Source organism: Cygnus atratus, chromosome 21 (assembly GCF_013377495.2).
Source record: "Cygnus atratus isolate AKBS03 ecotype Queensland, Australia chromosome 21, CAtr_DNAZoo_HiC_assembly, whole genome shotgun sequence".
NCBI classification, from domain to species: Eukaryota; Metazoa; Chordata; class Aves; order Anseriformes; family Anatidae; genus Cygnus; species Cygnus atratus.
In genome coordinates, this window is record NC_066382.1 from 627,330 (window position 1) to 642,778 (window position 15,449).

At 70.7% G+C, this 15,449-nt stretch overlaps 2 protein-coding genes across 3 annotated transcripts; one reads left to right on the forward strand and one right to left on the reverse strand.

Moving 5' to 3' along the window:
* Window positions 1–92: 92 nt before the first annotated feature.
* On the reverse strand, window positions 93–12,755 carry ESPN (espin). 2 transcript variants are annotated; one of them, XM_035557614.1, is made up of 15 exons: window positions 12,462–12,755; window positions 10,992–11,185; window positions 8,210–8,396; window positions 7,928–8,110; window positions 7,716–7,847; window positions 7,383–7,602; window positions 7,035–7,291; window positions 5,411–5,572; window positions 5,153–5,336; window positions 4,801–4,827; window positions 3,459–3,604; window positions 3,074–3,355; window positions 432–511; window positions 335–346; window positions 93–240 (listed from the first exon to the last, which is right to left on the reverse strand). In XM_035557614.1, the coding sequence occupies exons 1-15, from the start codon at window positions 12,753–12,755 to the stop codon at window positions 93–95; spliced, it is 2,508 nt and encodes an 835-aa protein (XP_035413507.1). The 2 variants fall into 2 exon arrangements, with proteins under 2 accessions (XP_035413507.1, XP_035413508.1); XM_035557615.1 differs by lacking the exon at window positions 4,801–4,827.
* A 1,239-nt stretch (window positions 12,756–13,994) lies between these two features.
* Window positions 13,995–14,855, forward strand: LOC118253223 (transcription factor HES-2-like). The gene is made up of 4 exons (XM_035557371.1): window positions 13,995–14,054; window positions 14,122–14,217; window positions 14,516–14,606; window positions 14,683–14,855. The coding sequence occupies exons 1-4, from the start codon at window positions 13,995–13,997 to the stop codon at window positions 14,853–14,855; spliced, it is 420 nt and encodes a 139-aa protein (XP_035413264.1).
* Window positions 14,856–15,449: the final 594 nt, after the last annotated feature.

Here is a 15,449-nt window from a genome sequence, read left to right on the forward strand (position 1 = left end):
GCATGGCCTGCGGCGGGACCTGTCGGCCTCCTCCCGCCACGAAGAGCCTTGTGCAGCGCGCTGGGGTGCTACGCTGCTGCGGGGAGCGGGGGCTAGTGCTTCGCTATATCCCCTTTCTTGAGGATGATCTGCCGCTGCCAGGGTGCCAGCTTTGTCTCATCGTACCCAAGAGTCCTTAGCTTTTCTGACTGCTCCTTCTCCTTCTCCTCCTCCTCTCGCTTCAGCTTCTCTTGCTCTTTCCTGCTCGGCAGCAGAGGGGACGGGGTGCTGTGGGTCACTGAGCCCAGCTGCGCACCCACCCCCCCTGCCAGGGACGGGGACAGACGGCACTCACCGTTTCTGCTCCCTGTGAAAGCAAAGGGGCAAGATGCCATTAGTGTGGGCTGGTGGCAGCTGGCCAGCACAGGCGGCCCCCAGCCCGCCCTGCTCACCTCTCCTCCTCCAGCTTCTTGCGCAGGATGTCCCTCCTCCAGGCTGGCATGCTGGCCAGGCGCGCCTCCTCCTCCTTCTCCTGCAACAAACAGCCGCGTTACGGACAGCCACGGGAGCGCAGGGCCCTGGGGTGGCTGGCCAGGCTCCACTGGGGGAAGCGAAGGATGGCAAAGGCTCCTGGAAAGCAACCCCCCCATGGGCCAGGACCGACCCAGCCCCAAGGACATCACCCCCTGGGCCCACATCCCACTGGCCACGGGGAGAACAAGTGTGGAGGCAGCCGGCAGGAGTGAGGCGCACCCCCGGCACCGCACAATGCGGCACGGCACGGCGCTGATGGGACACGGCTCCGCAATGCCGTGGGCACGGTGCCAGGCAGGAGCCCTGCGGTGATGGGTCCTGCCATCCCCAGCCCCTCGCTGTCCACGTTATCCCGGTGCGGGGAGCACACGTGACCAAGGAGCGTGCGGAGCGCTGAGCCCTTCACAGCACACACAGCTTTATTGCACCGACACGTGGGGGCCAACGACGCCCTGGCACCGCAAACAGCACACCAAAGGGGAGCTGAGCCCCCAGCACAACACACAGCCACGGCAAGGGGCACACAGCAACTTCGACACACAGCTGGCCACAGAGCCCCCGAAGGGTCTGGGCACCCGGGGCCTGCTCCCAGGGCATGAAGCAAAACCCATGGGTCTGCAGAGCCAGCCCGCAGTCCTGCTGCCGTGAGAGCAGCTGAGCTGTGCCAAGGCACAGGGTCCTGCTGCCTGGCTGCACCCAGAGCCTCTCCTGGCTGCACGCCCCAGCCGTGCACTCCGCCAGCCACATGCCACCACCACGGCCCCGGGGCCTGCTGCTGCCACAGCGTCCCACCGAGCTCAGATATCAAACATCTCTGCCTCCTTCTCCTTCCAGAAGGAGAAGCTGCGGTCGATGTAGCGGCAGATGTCCTCGTCACTGAACTCCCCCAGCTCTGAGACCAGCTGGGCCGGCTCCTTGCCACCCTGGGCTGCAGCAGTGGGTGCCAGACTGGGGGATGAAGGACTCGACTCCACCGCTGCTGCTGTGGGCACTGTGGGGCTGTCCCCAAAGAACTCCTGCTTGAGGTCCTCGAAGCCGTCCAGCCAGCAGCAGTGGCCAGCCTCGACCCGCTCCAGCGCGGCACGGTGGAAGCGTCGGATGCACTCCCAGCTGTGGGTGCCCAGGCGGTCGAACATCTCGTAGCACAGCAGGTGCCGGAAGCGGCGCTCCTCGGGACTGAGGTTCATCTCCAGCAGCTGGAAGTAGCCCAGCATGAAGAGGTCGAGCGAGAGGCTGTCGTAGGGCACGGGTGAGCCTCGGACATGGGGCAAGAAGTGCTCGGGCCAGTAGAGCACATCAGTGCGACTCAGCCGCCGGATCTGCCTCCCGGGCACCCGGTGGGCAACGCTCCTCCAGCGTGCCAGCAGCCTCCCCACCGCCTGCCGCTGCTTCCAGAGCCGCCGCAGCCGATCGTCCCCACGGGTGCGTGCACCAGGTGCCTCCGCCAGTGCCCACTTCTTCCAGTGCTCCAGGAAAAGGGAGACGGCGCGCTCCTTCTGTGCATCGATGCGCTCCTGCAGGCAGCTCAGCTCCGTCTGCACTGGCTGGCTGCGCCGCAGCACCCCGACTGCATCCCCATCCCCGTACTCCTCCTCCAGGACGGGCTCACGGGTGCAGACCTCCACGGGTGCTCCTGGGGGCAGTGACCGCTTCCGCTTGGTGACCCTGGTGCAGGACACGGGGGCTCCCACCAGCCCCTCATAGTTGGCCTTGAGGCTGCGGACGGACACACCGCAGTGCAGGATCTCACGCTGGGCGTCCTGCTGGGTGCCGGCCGGGGCACTGGGTGGGAACCTCTGGGGCACGGCGCTGCTCGCCGCTCCCCCCACCCCGGGGCTCTCCCGGCCCCCCAGAGCAGCCAGCAGCATGGCCATGCTCCTCAGCAGCGCAGAGGTCTTGCTGCACCAGGCGGGCAGGTCCTCGGCATGGCCCTGCAGGCGCCGGGGGTCGAGGGAAAAGCGCTCGGGGGCCAGGGTGGCCGGGAGCGGCAGGAGCTGCTGCAGCTCCTCCTCCAGCTGCTCCAGCTCCGTCTCCACTGTCTGCACCTTGTGCATCACCTGCAGGTTTTCGATTTGCCTCTCAATGCGGAGAATGTCCTCCTCCGTCATAAGCTGCCCAAAGGGTCCCAGCACGCCCCCGTGGGCGGGGGAGTAGTGCCAGCACAGGGGGGACAAGACGCTCCCAGGCTCCAGCTAGGGCAGGAAAAAGGGCAAAACAGCTCCTGAGGACGCGCCCCGCAGCCTTGCATGTGCCAACCCCCCAGCACCGGGGTCCAGCAGGGGGCCAGGACCGCGCACGCCTCGCACCGCTGGTGGCCACACGAGATGAGCACTCCGGGAAGGGCTCTGCAGCCGGGCAGGGTACACAGCACCCACAGCACGCGTGGCGGAGCTGTCCCCTACATGCAGCGGGGCTGGGGCCATCCGGGCGCAGCGGGGAGCCGGAGACGATGCCGTGCTGCGCCGTGTCCAGGAGACGGGTCCTGGGCTGCTGGGCCATGCCCATGCCGCTCTCACCGCACACACAGCACACGGAGCCCCGCAGAGGGTCCCCCCCCTACCTTGCGCCGCTGCTCCTCTTCCTCCTGCATGCGGAGCTGCAGCTTGCGCACCATCACCTGCCGCTTCCACTCGGGGATGGGCCGGCCCTGCTCATCATGGCTCGGCACCAGCGCCTCCGCATCTGGCGGGCCCCCGGCCCCCGGCCCCGGCACCGGTGAGCTCCCATTGAGCACCAGCTCCGGTGAGCCCCCCGCCACACAGCGCGGCAGCACCACAGCCTCGGGGGTGGCCGGCGGGGTGGGTGTCCTGGTGGGCGATGGGGAGGATAGCGGCGACTCGGCCTGTGGAGGAAGGGAGGAAGGGAGAGTGGGTGCCCGCTGTGCCCCTCAGGTCCCGCAGGGCTCAGGGCCCCCCCGCCTTCCCCCACCCCACTCCACCACCTACGTTGGCCCCTGCCTGGCCACTGCCAGAGAAGACAGTGGTGAAGCCTTTGCTTTGCGGCGTCGGCTTCAGGCTCTTCCCAGCCTTGATCTCAGCCAGGAGCTCCGAGTTGTCGCCGGTGGGGGACATCATGTTGAACGACTTGGTGCCTGGCGGAGAAAGGCAGGGTGGGCAGTAAGGGCCCCGCTGCTGCCGGCCCCCTGCTTCCCCAGCAGATTGCAGACCACAGGGGTGACGGGGGGCCGGCCAACAGCCCCCCACACCCAGGAGTCCTTGGGACCCCAACAGACCAGAACCCTGGCACCCAGCTCCCCAGGGCAGCCGGGCAGCCCCAGCCCTGAGCGCTGCCCACCTCCACCCGTGAGCCTGGCACCGCGCTGTGACGACGGCTTGCGGTGACCAGAGGGACAGGACTGTGGCTGGCAGCAGCCCTGTTGCAGCAGGACAGCCCCGTGCCGCCTCACAGAGGTCCTGGCCCCCTGCAGCCGCCCACAGTGTCCCGGTAGCAACGCACCCACCAGCCCCGAGCTGCAGCCAGGGCTCTAGCACCCTGCCCCGTGAGCACCCACCGTCCGTGCCAGCCATGCGTGCGTCCCTAAAGGCCCATGGTGCCGCGCCGTGGCAGAGCCCCTTCCCCACCGCCCTGCGCTCGCCCGCTCGGCCGCGCCGCAGCAGGGGCCAGGCGCCTGTCGGTGCGGAGGGCCCAGCCGGGCGCTCGCAATGCCATCCAGTGCCACTGAGACCCCAGTCCCTGGGAGCCGGCGCTAATAAAGCGGGGGCTGAGCGGCTGCCAGCCTGCGAGCTGCAATCAGCGGTGGGGGAGCGGCCGGTGTGCTCACGTGGCGAGGTAATGCCGGCCGGCTGAGCGCGAACAAAGGCGCTCTGTGCGCGGGGCCGCGGGGCCACGGGGGGCACGGGGCCCTGCCAGCCCTGCCTGGGCAGCAGCAGTGGCCCCACGCTCTGCTCCTGTCTCAGGCGGAGCCGTGCCAGAGCTCAGGGCTCCTGCTCGGAGCCAAGCATCACGTAGGCCTCGTGGCCTGGGACACGTTGGCGAGGGCTGGGCACCATTGTGCCTGGCTGGCAGGACAGCGGCCACCTTGGCCATCCTGCGGGACAGCCCTGCTCGGCAGGCAGTGAGCTGGCAGGGGTGCGGGCAGCGCTTCCCCAGCACCATGTTCGCTCCCTGGCCACAGGGTGGGCCGGTGCTGGGGAAAGCTGCCGGGACCGGAGCTGGGATCCGGCCCTGCCGTCTGCGCCCCATCGAGGCGCCCTGTTCTCGGCTGCAGGCGCTCCGTCCCCGCAGGCACTACCTGACCACCAAAGAGTAAAGAGCCGCGGTACTTACTCTTCATCTGTCTCAAAGCCTTTCCTTCTAGGGGGAGAAGCAGAGAGGCGGCACAGCGCGTGTAGCAGAGGAAGGATTTGGCCACCACAAGACAAGAGAGAAGAGAAGCAGCCAGCAGTGAGAGCAAGTGGGGGTGGGCAGGCGTGGGAGCCCCCGCACCGAGACCGGAGGAGAGAAGGACAGAGAGGCTGTCAGGAGCCGCGCCCTGAGGAGCCGGAGCCCAGGGAGAGGAGAAGCACGAAGGCACCCAGTGCTGGGGCACGTGCAGCCCGGCACCGCCGCGCAGCTGGGTCAGGCGCTGTGCCCGCTGCTGGGCCCTGGCCCCCCGTGCTCCCCAGGACCCCCGACTTACTTCCCGTGGAGGAGGAGGAGCGACGGGGGCCGGTGGGGGCCTCAGCTGGCGGAGGTGGCGGTGGTGGCGGTGGGCAGGCAGTTTCGGGCAGCGGCGGGGGCGGCGGCGGGGGCGGCAGCTCGGCGCCAGGCTTGCTCTCTGCCGGGCCCCCGTTGTGCATGGTGTCCGCGGAGAGGGGAGAGGCCTGAAAGATCATGGGCGGGCGTCACATGGAGCCAGTGCCACCGTGCTGCCCGCGGCGCCAGGGCCCGGGCTCACCTCCTCACTGTGTGCCATCCTGCGGGGGCCAGGCAGCTCCACCGCGCTGGGCCCCAGGTGCTTATAGTAATCGCCCGTGCTTGGCTGCTTGCTGAAGTTCCTCGACCGCCTCGTGGAGTCGGCCCGGCGCAGGCCCTCAGGGCTGCCCTCGCGTGATGCTAGCTGCAACGGGGAGCGCAGCTGAGCGGGGCCACGCAGGGCTCAGCAGGGCCGCGGCATGGCCATGGTGCATGCCCTGGGGGGATGCGGGCTGAGTGTGGGGTTGGCTGCGGCCCCCGACAGTGCCTGGCACCGCGACCCCATGGCCTGTGCCTGGGAGCCCGGCTGAGCCTCCCCTGGGATAACCCCCTGGGAACGGGAGTGCTGCCTCCCGGCCCCACGGATTAGCTGGGAGCTTGAGCTTATCCCCACGGGGCTGGAGCCCTGCCGCAGACCCGGCTGTAAACGTCGCTATTAAGGCAGTAAGACCTGCGGCAGCACGGCCTCGGCTCACCCCAGTGCATACCTCCGGGGCTTTGCGGGTCGTGCTGTGGAGCGGCCACGCTGCAGGGGGCCGTGCCCGTGCCCGGGTGAGGGGTCCCGCCGCTGTGGCACAGCCCCGTGCCCTGCTCCCTGCGCCCAGGGCCCCACTATTTGCATTTCTCTGTGCGCCACCTCCGCCCGAGGCATTTGCATGGTGAGCCTGGGCACAGCACGCCACCAGCAGCCCCAGCTAAGTCAACAAGTGCCAGCTCGGTGCTTCCTGCTCCGGCAGCCGCCGGGCACCGCGCCAAGCCTGGCTCTGGCTCCAGCAGCCCCAGCCCCACGGGTGGGTGCAAGGTTGGTGCCGCCCGGCCTCACAGCACCGGGTGCCCGCACACCCTGGCACCAACAGTGCTTGAGCTCACACGCACCCACACCTGCCGTGGGCAGCCCCGGGCAGGGCCGCTCGTTAGCCCTGTGTGCTAACAAACAACAGGGAGCCCAGCACAGGCCTGGCACACGCTGCTCTGCCAAGACCCCATCCTGCGTGCCCCGGACCCCTGCAGCGCGGGGCTCTGCTGGTGCTTACCCACGCCTGCAGCCGTGGCCATACACCAGGCTGTCCCCAGCCGGGTGGTGGGGCCCATGGCTGGGGTCGAGGCGGACCCCAAGCCCCCTGCACCCAGTGCCCCCCCTGCCCCAGGCAGCTGCGCCCCTCTTACCTGTACGTTCCAGCTGAGCCCTCTCAGCTCCTGGCAGCGCCGGCAATGCCACCCGACACCTGCGGCGCAGGTGACACCGGAGCTGGGCACTCGGGTTACAGCTGTTGCCTGCACCCCACGCCTCCACGCAGCCGCCCACGCCCAGCTCGCCCGGGGCACTGTGCCGGTGGCACCGCTGGCACCACGTGAGCACAGCGCACGCCACCCACACGGCGCTGGCACTCTGAGCCGGCGCAGTTTGGTGGTGGGGCATCACTGGCCCCAGCTTGCCGTACCCCTGCTGCTGTGGCAGGCACTTGGCGTGCCACCCCCGCCGGTGCTGCCACTAGTTACTGACTGCCCATGGGACATGGGTGCCCGGAGGCGTGCCCACCCCCCCCGGCAGCCCCCCTGAGCTCACGGCCGGGAGCAGCTGGGCAGGGAGCGTGGGGGGACCGTACCTCTCTGCGCAGCGCCTGGCTCTCCACGTGCCGCAGGTTGTTCTTGGCCCGCACGTAGATGTCAGCAGTATCGGGGGAGGTGGGGGGCGCAGGTGCAGGGTAGCCGGGGGGCGGCGGGGGTGGGCGGGTGGCAGGTGGGGGCGGCGGCGGGGGGAAGCTGGGGGGTGGCGGTGGGGGGCCCTCACTTGCTGACCCCCTGCCCCGTGGCCGCGTCTCGGGATTCAGCATGTCCATGTACGCCTGCATGTCCGTCAGCGCTGCCTCGGGGACCCCTGCAGAGGGGGGCGGGTCACAGCAGCACTCATCCTGTGTGTTGCCCCCCCCCAGCTCCCTGACCCATGCACTCACGGGCTGTGGGGGCCCCGTGGGGGCCACCCCTCTTCTCTCCGGTGCTCGACTGGCTGGAGTTGCAGGAGTCGTAGTTGGAGAGGGTGCTGGCGGGGGAGCCCACCTCAAAGCGTGCCTGGGGCGCCGACGCCGTGGTGTTGGGCGACGACATGCCCGAGTCGGGCTGCCGGCACTCCCCATCTGCTGAGGGGTCTCGCGACAGCACGCGGTGCTCCACGCTCTGCCGGCACAGCAGAGCGGTCAGGAGGTGGGCAGCAGCACCCAGGCCCTGCGCACCCCCCACACGCCCCCCCCCCGCACACTGTGTCCCGATGCTGCAGGGTGCCACCGTACCATGTTCTCCACGGTGCGCAGGTACTTGGCGCAGTGGCTGTGGCCGTTGTAGTCGGCGAGGTCAGCTGCTGTGTAGCCATCCTGGTCGCGGATGCTGAGGTCGGCACCATTCACCACCAGGATCTGGCAGCACTGGGGAGAGGGGAGGGCGTGGCAGGGTTGATGCCGTGCTCCTCCCCTCCCCACCAGCACCCTCGGCCACCAGCACCAACCTCCAGCTCGCCGTTCTCAGCGGCATCGTGCAGTGGCGTGCCGCCCCAGCCGTCTGCTGTGATCTCGCCCCCGTGCAACAGGAGCCAGCTCAGCACCTTGGCGTGTCCGCGGCTGGCGGCGAAGTGCATGGCTGTGGCCCCGTCGTCATCCTGCTCTGACAGGCTCACCGTCGTGAAGCTCATCTGCGGAGGTGGCAGATGAGCAGGGCTGCCGTGTCGTGCCATGCCGAGCCGTGCCGTGCCGAGCCGTGCCGAGCCGCGCCGTGCCCAGGCAGCACTTACCAGCCAGACGATGACGGTGTTGTGGCCCATCTGGGCCGCGGCGTGCAGTGGGGTCATGCCGTCATTGGCGCGCACGTGGGGGTCAGCCCCGCAGTCCTTCACCAGGTACTGGATGATCTCGAGGTGGCCCTCCTGGCAGGCGAGGTACAGAGGGGTGGCACCGGTCTTGGTCTGGGCACTGAGAGTGCTGCAAGCAGAGCACGGCGCTGGGCACCTGCAACCCTCATCTGATTGCACAGCCTGTGAGTGCATGGGGCAGAGAGCTGGGGGGGGCGACACAGGGTGAGCACTGCTGTGACCCTCCCTCCCCTCTGCAGGGGTCCCGAGCCGGTGCTGCACAGGGCACCGGGGACATGGGGGTGCGGGGCACAGGGACACAGGGGACATGGTTGCAGGGGCATGGAGGACACAGGGATATGAGGGCACAGGGGCACACTGGGCAGAGGGGATGTGTGGGACACAGGGACCACGTGTGTCACAGGGCCTGGGGGGCACGGAGGGCACAGGGCAGGCAGGGCAGCACCAGCTGCTGGGCAATATGGGCTGGGGCCGGCCACCCCACAGCCCTGCTCAGTCCCCGCACAGACACAGCGGCTGCCGCGGGAGGTCATTAAGTCAATAAGCTCGGGCTAATCGCATTCCTTCGGCTGTTTTTGGACACTGCAATCTAGCAGTATTTTTAAGTAAGCAGCTTAGGCACCAGCAGCCAGTGGGGCAGGGTGGACCTGCACGTTGGCACTGCCCAGCCTCGCTGCTCCCCAGCAGCCCCGCTGCCAGGCACTGCTGCCCCCAGCCCTTGGCATCCCCGTGGCCACATCCTGAGTCACGCATCCCACGTCCCACATCCAACACCCTGTATCCCGCATCCCAAATCCCGCTTCCTAAATCCTGCGTCCCACACTGCACACCCTCGCCATGCAGGAAGCTGGTTTTTAAGTGTGCCATAAAGACCTGTTGAATATTTAAAAAAGGAAGTGCAATAAATACTCTGCTCTGTTATCGCAGAGATCGCGGGCCCTTAATAATTGATCCCTGTAACTGTGAGACGGGTGGCGGCCAGCACTGGCTCTGCACTGTGCCATGCTGCAGGATGCCAGCTTTCCGTGCACCGCACTGGAGACTGGGACCAGGGACAGGGCTGGGGGCTGGCTGGGGCACAGCAGAGCCATGCACGGTTGTGGTGCGGGTGCAATGGGCACATTTTCAATCCATAATTGCCATTTCCCAGTTATGGGGAGGGGTTAATCCACTCGGGTGAGCACCGGCTGGGAGCCAGGCGCTTGGCGCTGTGGGTGAACTGCTTTGCCAGATGGCCACGACCCCACGCTGGACGCCCGCCTCGCCACCAGCTGCTGCGGACCCCGTGGGGCTCCCGAGCCAGCAGCGGAGGTGCCGGGGACGCTGCGGCCTCGCTGCTGGTGCTGGCTGCCGAGCCTGGCACGCGCCCTCCTGCCCGAGCTGTGGCCATGTCCCGCAGCACCCCAGGATTGAATTTCACAGCTGTAACAGAGCCTCCTGCAAGCCGCGGGGCCCGAGCACAGGGCGAGCAGTAAATAATTCAGGGGCCACCTTGGCGGTGGAAGGCGGGCGATGGCAGCAGAGTAACCCCAGCAGAAACATGAAATTCAATGTGAAAGCGCTGCCGCCAAGCGTGCTGCGGGGGTGACAATGCAGGGACTGAGCAGGAACCACGGCTGTGAGGGAGCTGGGCCCTGGGATGGGGAGGGTTAATTCGTCTGGGTGCGGGGGCAGCACAGGTGTCCCCCCAAGCCCGCACACCTGGGGCAAGGAGATAAAGAGCCAGGGTGGCTGGGCTGGGGTGGCTGCTTGCAGTCAGGTAGGTAGCTGGGGGGGCAGCAATGGGCCCTGCAGCAATGGGCCCTGCAGCAATGGGCCCTGCAGCAATGGGCCCTGCAGCAATGGGCCCTGCTGGTGGGATGGCTGTGTGGGGCTGGGTGCTAGTGCAGGACCATGTGGCACCTGGGGAAGGGGGTGAGAATGAGGCCAGAGGCAGCCTGAGGGGGTCCTGCCACCTCTCCATGCCCCTGATACCTGTGGTCCCTGCACCTGCTGGGCACGGCGTGGTGGGGAAGTGTGTCCCCATGACCCCCCCCCTCGGCCAGGGCCCTGGTTATTTATAGCAGCCTCTGTCCACCGTGGGAAATGAGATTAGGGGCCACGTAATCACATGGTGAGGCCTGGGGTGGCTTGGCGCTGTGTGCCCTGTGGCCCCTGGGCACGGCGGGGGGCGGCCACACGGGGGCTGACCCCAGGAGTGGAGGGGGGCCGTGGCGGTGCCGGCCGAGCAGCGCTGCTGGGGCTGGTGGTGCCGTGGCCCTGAGCGCCTGGAGGCAGCGGGGAAGGTCGCCTCTGGTGCAGGGAGCAGCCTCTGCTCTGCGGGCAGCCTAATCCATTTACATAACGGCAGGCGGACAAAGGCGGCTGTGTTATCGCCCCGCGCCAAGAGTGCCGCAAACAAACCCTGCTGCGTGCTGCTCGTGGTCGGCAGCTATATTTCAGTCAGTGCTCACTGTGCTCCTCCTCGCCCTTTCTCTCCGGGTGATAAAGAAGGCACAGCTGCCTTCCCGAGGTGATAATGCTGCTGTGTTGCCCTTGGAGCTGTGATGCAAGGGGGATGGAGACGGCCACATCTCCAAGTGGCTGGAGCCCAGTGCTGGCACCTTGCACAGCAGCTCAGGGGAAGGACAGGTGGCAGCGGGGCTGCCAGTCAGCACGTCATCAGCTTGGCCCCTGTGCCCCCCTCGGTAGCAGGGGCTGTTACCTTGGGCAGTGTCCTAGGAGAAGTCGCAGGGAGGGGAAATCCCCTTTGGCCGCAGCGTAGTGGACCGGCAGCGCTCCCGTGTCTGTGGCTGCCGTGGGGTCGCTGCCTCCGAAGCGGAGGAGCCAGTCAATCACCTCGTGGTGACCGAATCGGGCTGCAAGATGTAGGATAGTGGCACCGGAGTTGTCTGTGTCCTGCGGGAGGAAGGGAGATGCCTCGGCACCCGGGAGCACAGGCTGCCCAGAGCCTCCAGTGAGGGCGTGTGCATGGGGCTGGGGAAGCTCTGTCTGTACCGAGCATGGGCGGCCCTGCAGGGCTCAGGGCAGGAGGGGATGGCCCTGGGCTGCCCGGGAAGCAGGGGAGAGGAGACCGGGGCTGTAAGCGTGCCCGGTCCGTGCCAGGTCCCCATGGGCCCCAGCAGCAGTGCACCAGCGTGGCTGTGGGGGCCTCGTCAGCTGCCGGTGGTGCACAAAGCCCTGCTTGTTCTCCCTGCTGCGGGGGCTCACCGCGCTGCTGGTGGCCCGGCTCCCCTCCTGGCTCCACGGGATGCAGAGCACAGCTGGCCCTGGGCCAGGACGGCACCGAACTGTGCTGAACCGTCCTTCCTGCTTAATCACTTCTCCCACCCCTCCTCCTCCTCCACGTCACATGTTGTTACCTCTCTGCCAGCCCCGGGCAAGCTGCTTATCTGCCCTGGGGCTTGCTCTGGTTGTGTAACCCTGGGAAGGGGCTGGCACCCTGGGGTGCAGCTTCCACCTGAACCTCCGTGTCCTCCTTGGGTCTGCATGGGCTCTGTCCGGAGCGTGCCAGATCTGCTGTCCCATCCGGGTGCCTGCCCTGGGGGCGCCTGTGCCAGCAGCTCCCACCCCAGCGCAGGGTCAGGGCCCAGCACAAGGTGCTGCTGCGTGCCTGAGCCCCCTGCCACTGGGCAGCTCGGGCAAGGCAGAGCCCACGCGAGGCTACGGTGCTGCTGTGGGTGGCCATGTGGCTGTGGGTGGCCACGTGCCATCAGCAGAGCCCATCCGTGACCTTCTCCCCATGGTCACCACCTCTCGCACCAGACCCACGCAGCCGGACACAATCCCGGAGCTCCTCACCCCGGCCAGGCCCTGGCTGTAGACCCCCCCCCTCCACGGGGCGCAGCCCCTGCAGCGCGGATGTTTCGGGGACTTTGCTGCCCCTTGGTGCAGGCGTCTGTGGCCCTGGGAGCTGCGGTGGAGGCGTGGGGCGCCTCAGCCGAGCGGGGCACCGCGGTGGTCTCTGGGGCGTGCCGAAACGCCCCTGGGCGCTTCCGGGCTTTCCGGGACCCCGCCGGGAGCCTCTCCGCGGCCGGAGGTGCCGGGGAAGAGGAGGAGGAGGAGGCGGCGGCGGCCCGGCCGCCCCCCCGGGGCCGCGCTCCCGTCCCGGCAGCCCGCCGCGCCCGCTCCGTCGAGCCCCGCGCCCCCTCCCCGGCCCCGCGGCCGCTCGCACCTGCACGCCGCAGCCCCCCTGCGTGAGCAGCCACTGCAGACAGGCGAGGTTGCCGGTGGCGGCGGCGTCGTGGGCCGGCGTGGCCCCGTTGCGCGCCCGCGCGTCGCCGCGCAGCGCGGCCTCGGCCGCCAGGTAGCGGAGGCAGGCGAGGCGGCCGGCGCGGGCGGCGTGGTGCGCGGGGGAGGCTCCGAGCGCGTCCCGCAGCCCCGGCCGCAGCAGCCCCGCCGCCCGCAGCCCCCGCAGCGCCTCCACGTCGCCCTGCCGCGCCGCCAGCAGCGCCCGCTCCAGCGCCATGGCCCCGGCCCCGCACCGGCCGCGCGGGGCCGTCCGGCCGCCGCTTGGCACTGAGCGGCGCCCCCGCGGCGCGGCGGCCCGGCCCCGCCGGCTCCTCCTCCTCCCCCGGGGCCGGCCCGCCCCGCCGCCCCCCCCGCCCGCCCGCCCGCCCCGCGCCGCCCGGCCCGACGGCCCCGCGCCGCCCCGGCGGGAGCCTCGCCGTCGGGGCACGGCGGCCGCCCCGCCGCCCGTCGGACCCTGCCCGGGACCGGGACCCGGGGCCGCGGCGGGGGCGCAGCGCCACCTAGCCCGGGCGCGGCGGGGGCCGCCGGTGTCCCCGGGACCGCGCAGCCCATGCAGTGACACCGGCCCCGCCGCCCCGAGTCCCCGGCGGGCAGCGTTAACGGGCCGGCCCTGCGCGGGGAGCCGCGGAGCCCAGGTTTGCCTCCTGCCGTCGTCTCGCAGGCTGCGATTTCTCCCGAGGGCCGGAGGTGACGGCAGGGCCGGCGCGGGGACGCGGCGGCGGGGAGCGGGGCCGGGGTGGCCGCAGGGGGCACGGGGCCGGGGGCGCGCTGGCCGGGGCTGTGCCCCCCGCGCAGGGGGTGCCGGGGTGGGGGGCAGTCGCTGTGCCCCTCGGCAGCCTTGGGCGCCGCTTTTCGGCCCCGTTTTCAAGCCCTCAGGACGAGAACTTTACTTTCAGATAAGATCCAAGGCTGTGCCGGGAGCCGCCCGTCCGGGCCCGCTCTGCTGCTGGAGAAAAGAGGCGGCGAGGGGCGCAGGGTGCCGGCAGGGTGCCCCCACCCCTCGGCAGCCGCAGGTGAGGGCCCCGCTGTGCCTCCGCTGCCCCCTGCGGCCTGCGGCCCTCGCGGCACCGGCACTGCGGGGCTGCCGCTGCGGGCACCGACGGCGGTTACCGGGGCCAGGCTCAGACGCCCCGGTCCCGGCCCCGCTCCTTCAGCACCGCGAACAGCGGCGGGGGCGCCTCCAGCACCACGGACAGCGGCGAGGCCGGGCCTCCCCCCGCCTCCCCGCCGGCCTCTCTCCCCACCTGCCCTGCCTCCCTTCCCTCCTCCCCGCCCGGCCCTGCCCTCCCCTCCCGGCCCTCCCTTCCAGCCTCCCCGCTCTGCCTCCCTGCCCGCCGTCCCCGCGCTGCCTCCCTGCCCGCCCGCCCTGCCCCGACGGCGCAGTCCCGGGGAGGGAGGCGGGGCGGCCCGGCGGCCCATAAAGGCGGCGGCGGCGGCGGCGGAGCGCCGGAGCACGATGTCCCCGCCGGGCTCCCCGCCGCGGCCCCCGCGCCGCCCCGCCGCCGAGACGCGCAAGGTGAGCGGCGGCCCCCCCGAGGGCCCCGTCGAGGCCGGGCCGCCCTCACCGCCCCTTCTCCCCGCAGACCCTCAAGCCCCTGCTGGAGAAGCGCCGCCGCGCCCGCATCAACGAGAGCCTCAGCCAGCTCAAGGCGCTCATCCTGCCGCTCGTCGGCAAGGACGTGAGTGCCGCGGCCCCGGCCCCCCGCTCCCGGCCCGCCCCCGAGCCGCCCCCGCCGCTCCGTCCCGTCGAGCCCCTTCCCGCTCCCCGGCGCTGCCCGCACCCCCCTTCCCTGCCCGCCCTCCCCATCGGCGCCGCCCCGACCCCGGCCCGCAGCCACCGGCCCTGCCCTCCCTCTCCGCCCCCCCCCCGGCCCTGCTCGCCCCGGCGCCGGCCCCAGCCCGGCCCCCCCGCTCCTGTCCCGTGCCCGCCCCCTCCCGCCGGTGCCGGTGCCCGCCGCTGACCCGCCGGCCCCGCAGAGCTCCCGCTACTCCAAGCTGGAGAAGGCGGACATCCTGGAGATGACCGTGCAGTTCCTCAAGGAGGTGCCGGCCGCGCCCTCGGCCCCAGGTGAGCCCCCGGCCCCCCCCCCCGCCCCCCGGCCCCCCACCCGCCCGGCCCGCCGCTGACGGCCGCCTCTCCGCAGAGCCCTCGGAGAGCTTCCGCGCCGGGTACCGCGCCTGCCTGGCCCGCCTGGGCGCCCTGCTGGCCCCCCCGCCGCCGCCCGCCGCCCGCCGCCGCCTCCCGGAGCTGCCGCCTCCCGCCTGCCCCAAGGCCGCCCCGCCGCCGCCCGCTGCCCCGCTCTGGCGGCCCTGGTAGCCCCCCGTGCATAGCTGTACATAGCCCTATTTATTTGTACAGACCCCAGGGACCCCCCTTTGTACAAATAAACCTTTTGCCAAAGCTGCGCTGTGGTGCCCGGGGCACGCCGAGGGGAGCCCGGCTGGCCCCCAGCTGCCGTGGCACCGTGCCCCGGCTCAGGCCGCGTCCCTCCTGCCTGCAGCCCAGCCTGGCACCGCCGCCTGCCCAGGCCTCCCCCGGGAGCGGTGAAACGCCAGCGGCCTCCTGGCTGCCTGCGCTGGGCTCGGCCCCAGCAGCCGGCGTGGTCCGGCCGCAGCCACGGCCCCCCAGTAATTACCCGGGCAAGCTGCGGCACGGGCGCCTTGACGCAACGGCCTGGCAGCGCTCGCACCCCGCTCCTGCGTCAGGCCTGGGCCTGTCCCCGGCCTCGCACGTGGGCACGCGGTGGCCCTGCCAGGTCCCGGCCTCAGACGGTGGGCGCCTGGGAAGCTGCGTCCACCCCGTGGCCTCGGGGGAACCCCCAGGGGAGGCGCCGCATCCCCGCCAACCCCGTGTAATCGCCGGCTGCCCTGGCCCATCGCTCCCACCAGTTCCCAGAAAGCTGGGCGTCCC

Coding starts and splice junctions, on each gene's coding strand:
- ESPN (XM_035557614.1), bottom strand. CDS start 12,755: ATGGCGCTGGAGCGGGCGCTGCTGGCGGCGCGGCAGGGCGACGTGGAG. Junction 5,337..5,410: donor GGATGGCACACAGTGAGGAG/GTGAGCCCGGGC, acceptor ATGATCTTTCAG/GCCTCTCCCCTCTCCGCGGA. Junction 4,828..5,152: donor CTCCTCCTCCTCCACGGGAA/GTAAGTCGGGGG, acceptor TTCTCCCCCTAG/AAGGAAAGGCTTTGAGACAG.
- LOC118253223 (XM_035557371.1), top strand. CDS start 13,995: ATGTCCCCGCCGGGCTCCCCGCCGCGGCCCCCGCGCCGCCCCGCCGCC. Junction 14,055..14,121: donor CCGCCGCCGAGACGCGCAAG/GTGAGCGGCGGC, acceptor TTCTCCCCGCAG/ACCCTCAAGCCCCTGCTGGA. Junction 14,607..14,682: donor GGCCGCGCCCTCGGCCCCAG/GTGAGCCCCCGG, acceptor GCCTCTCCGCAG/AGCCCTCGGAGAGCTTCCGC.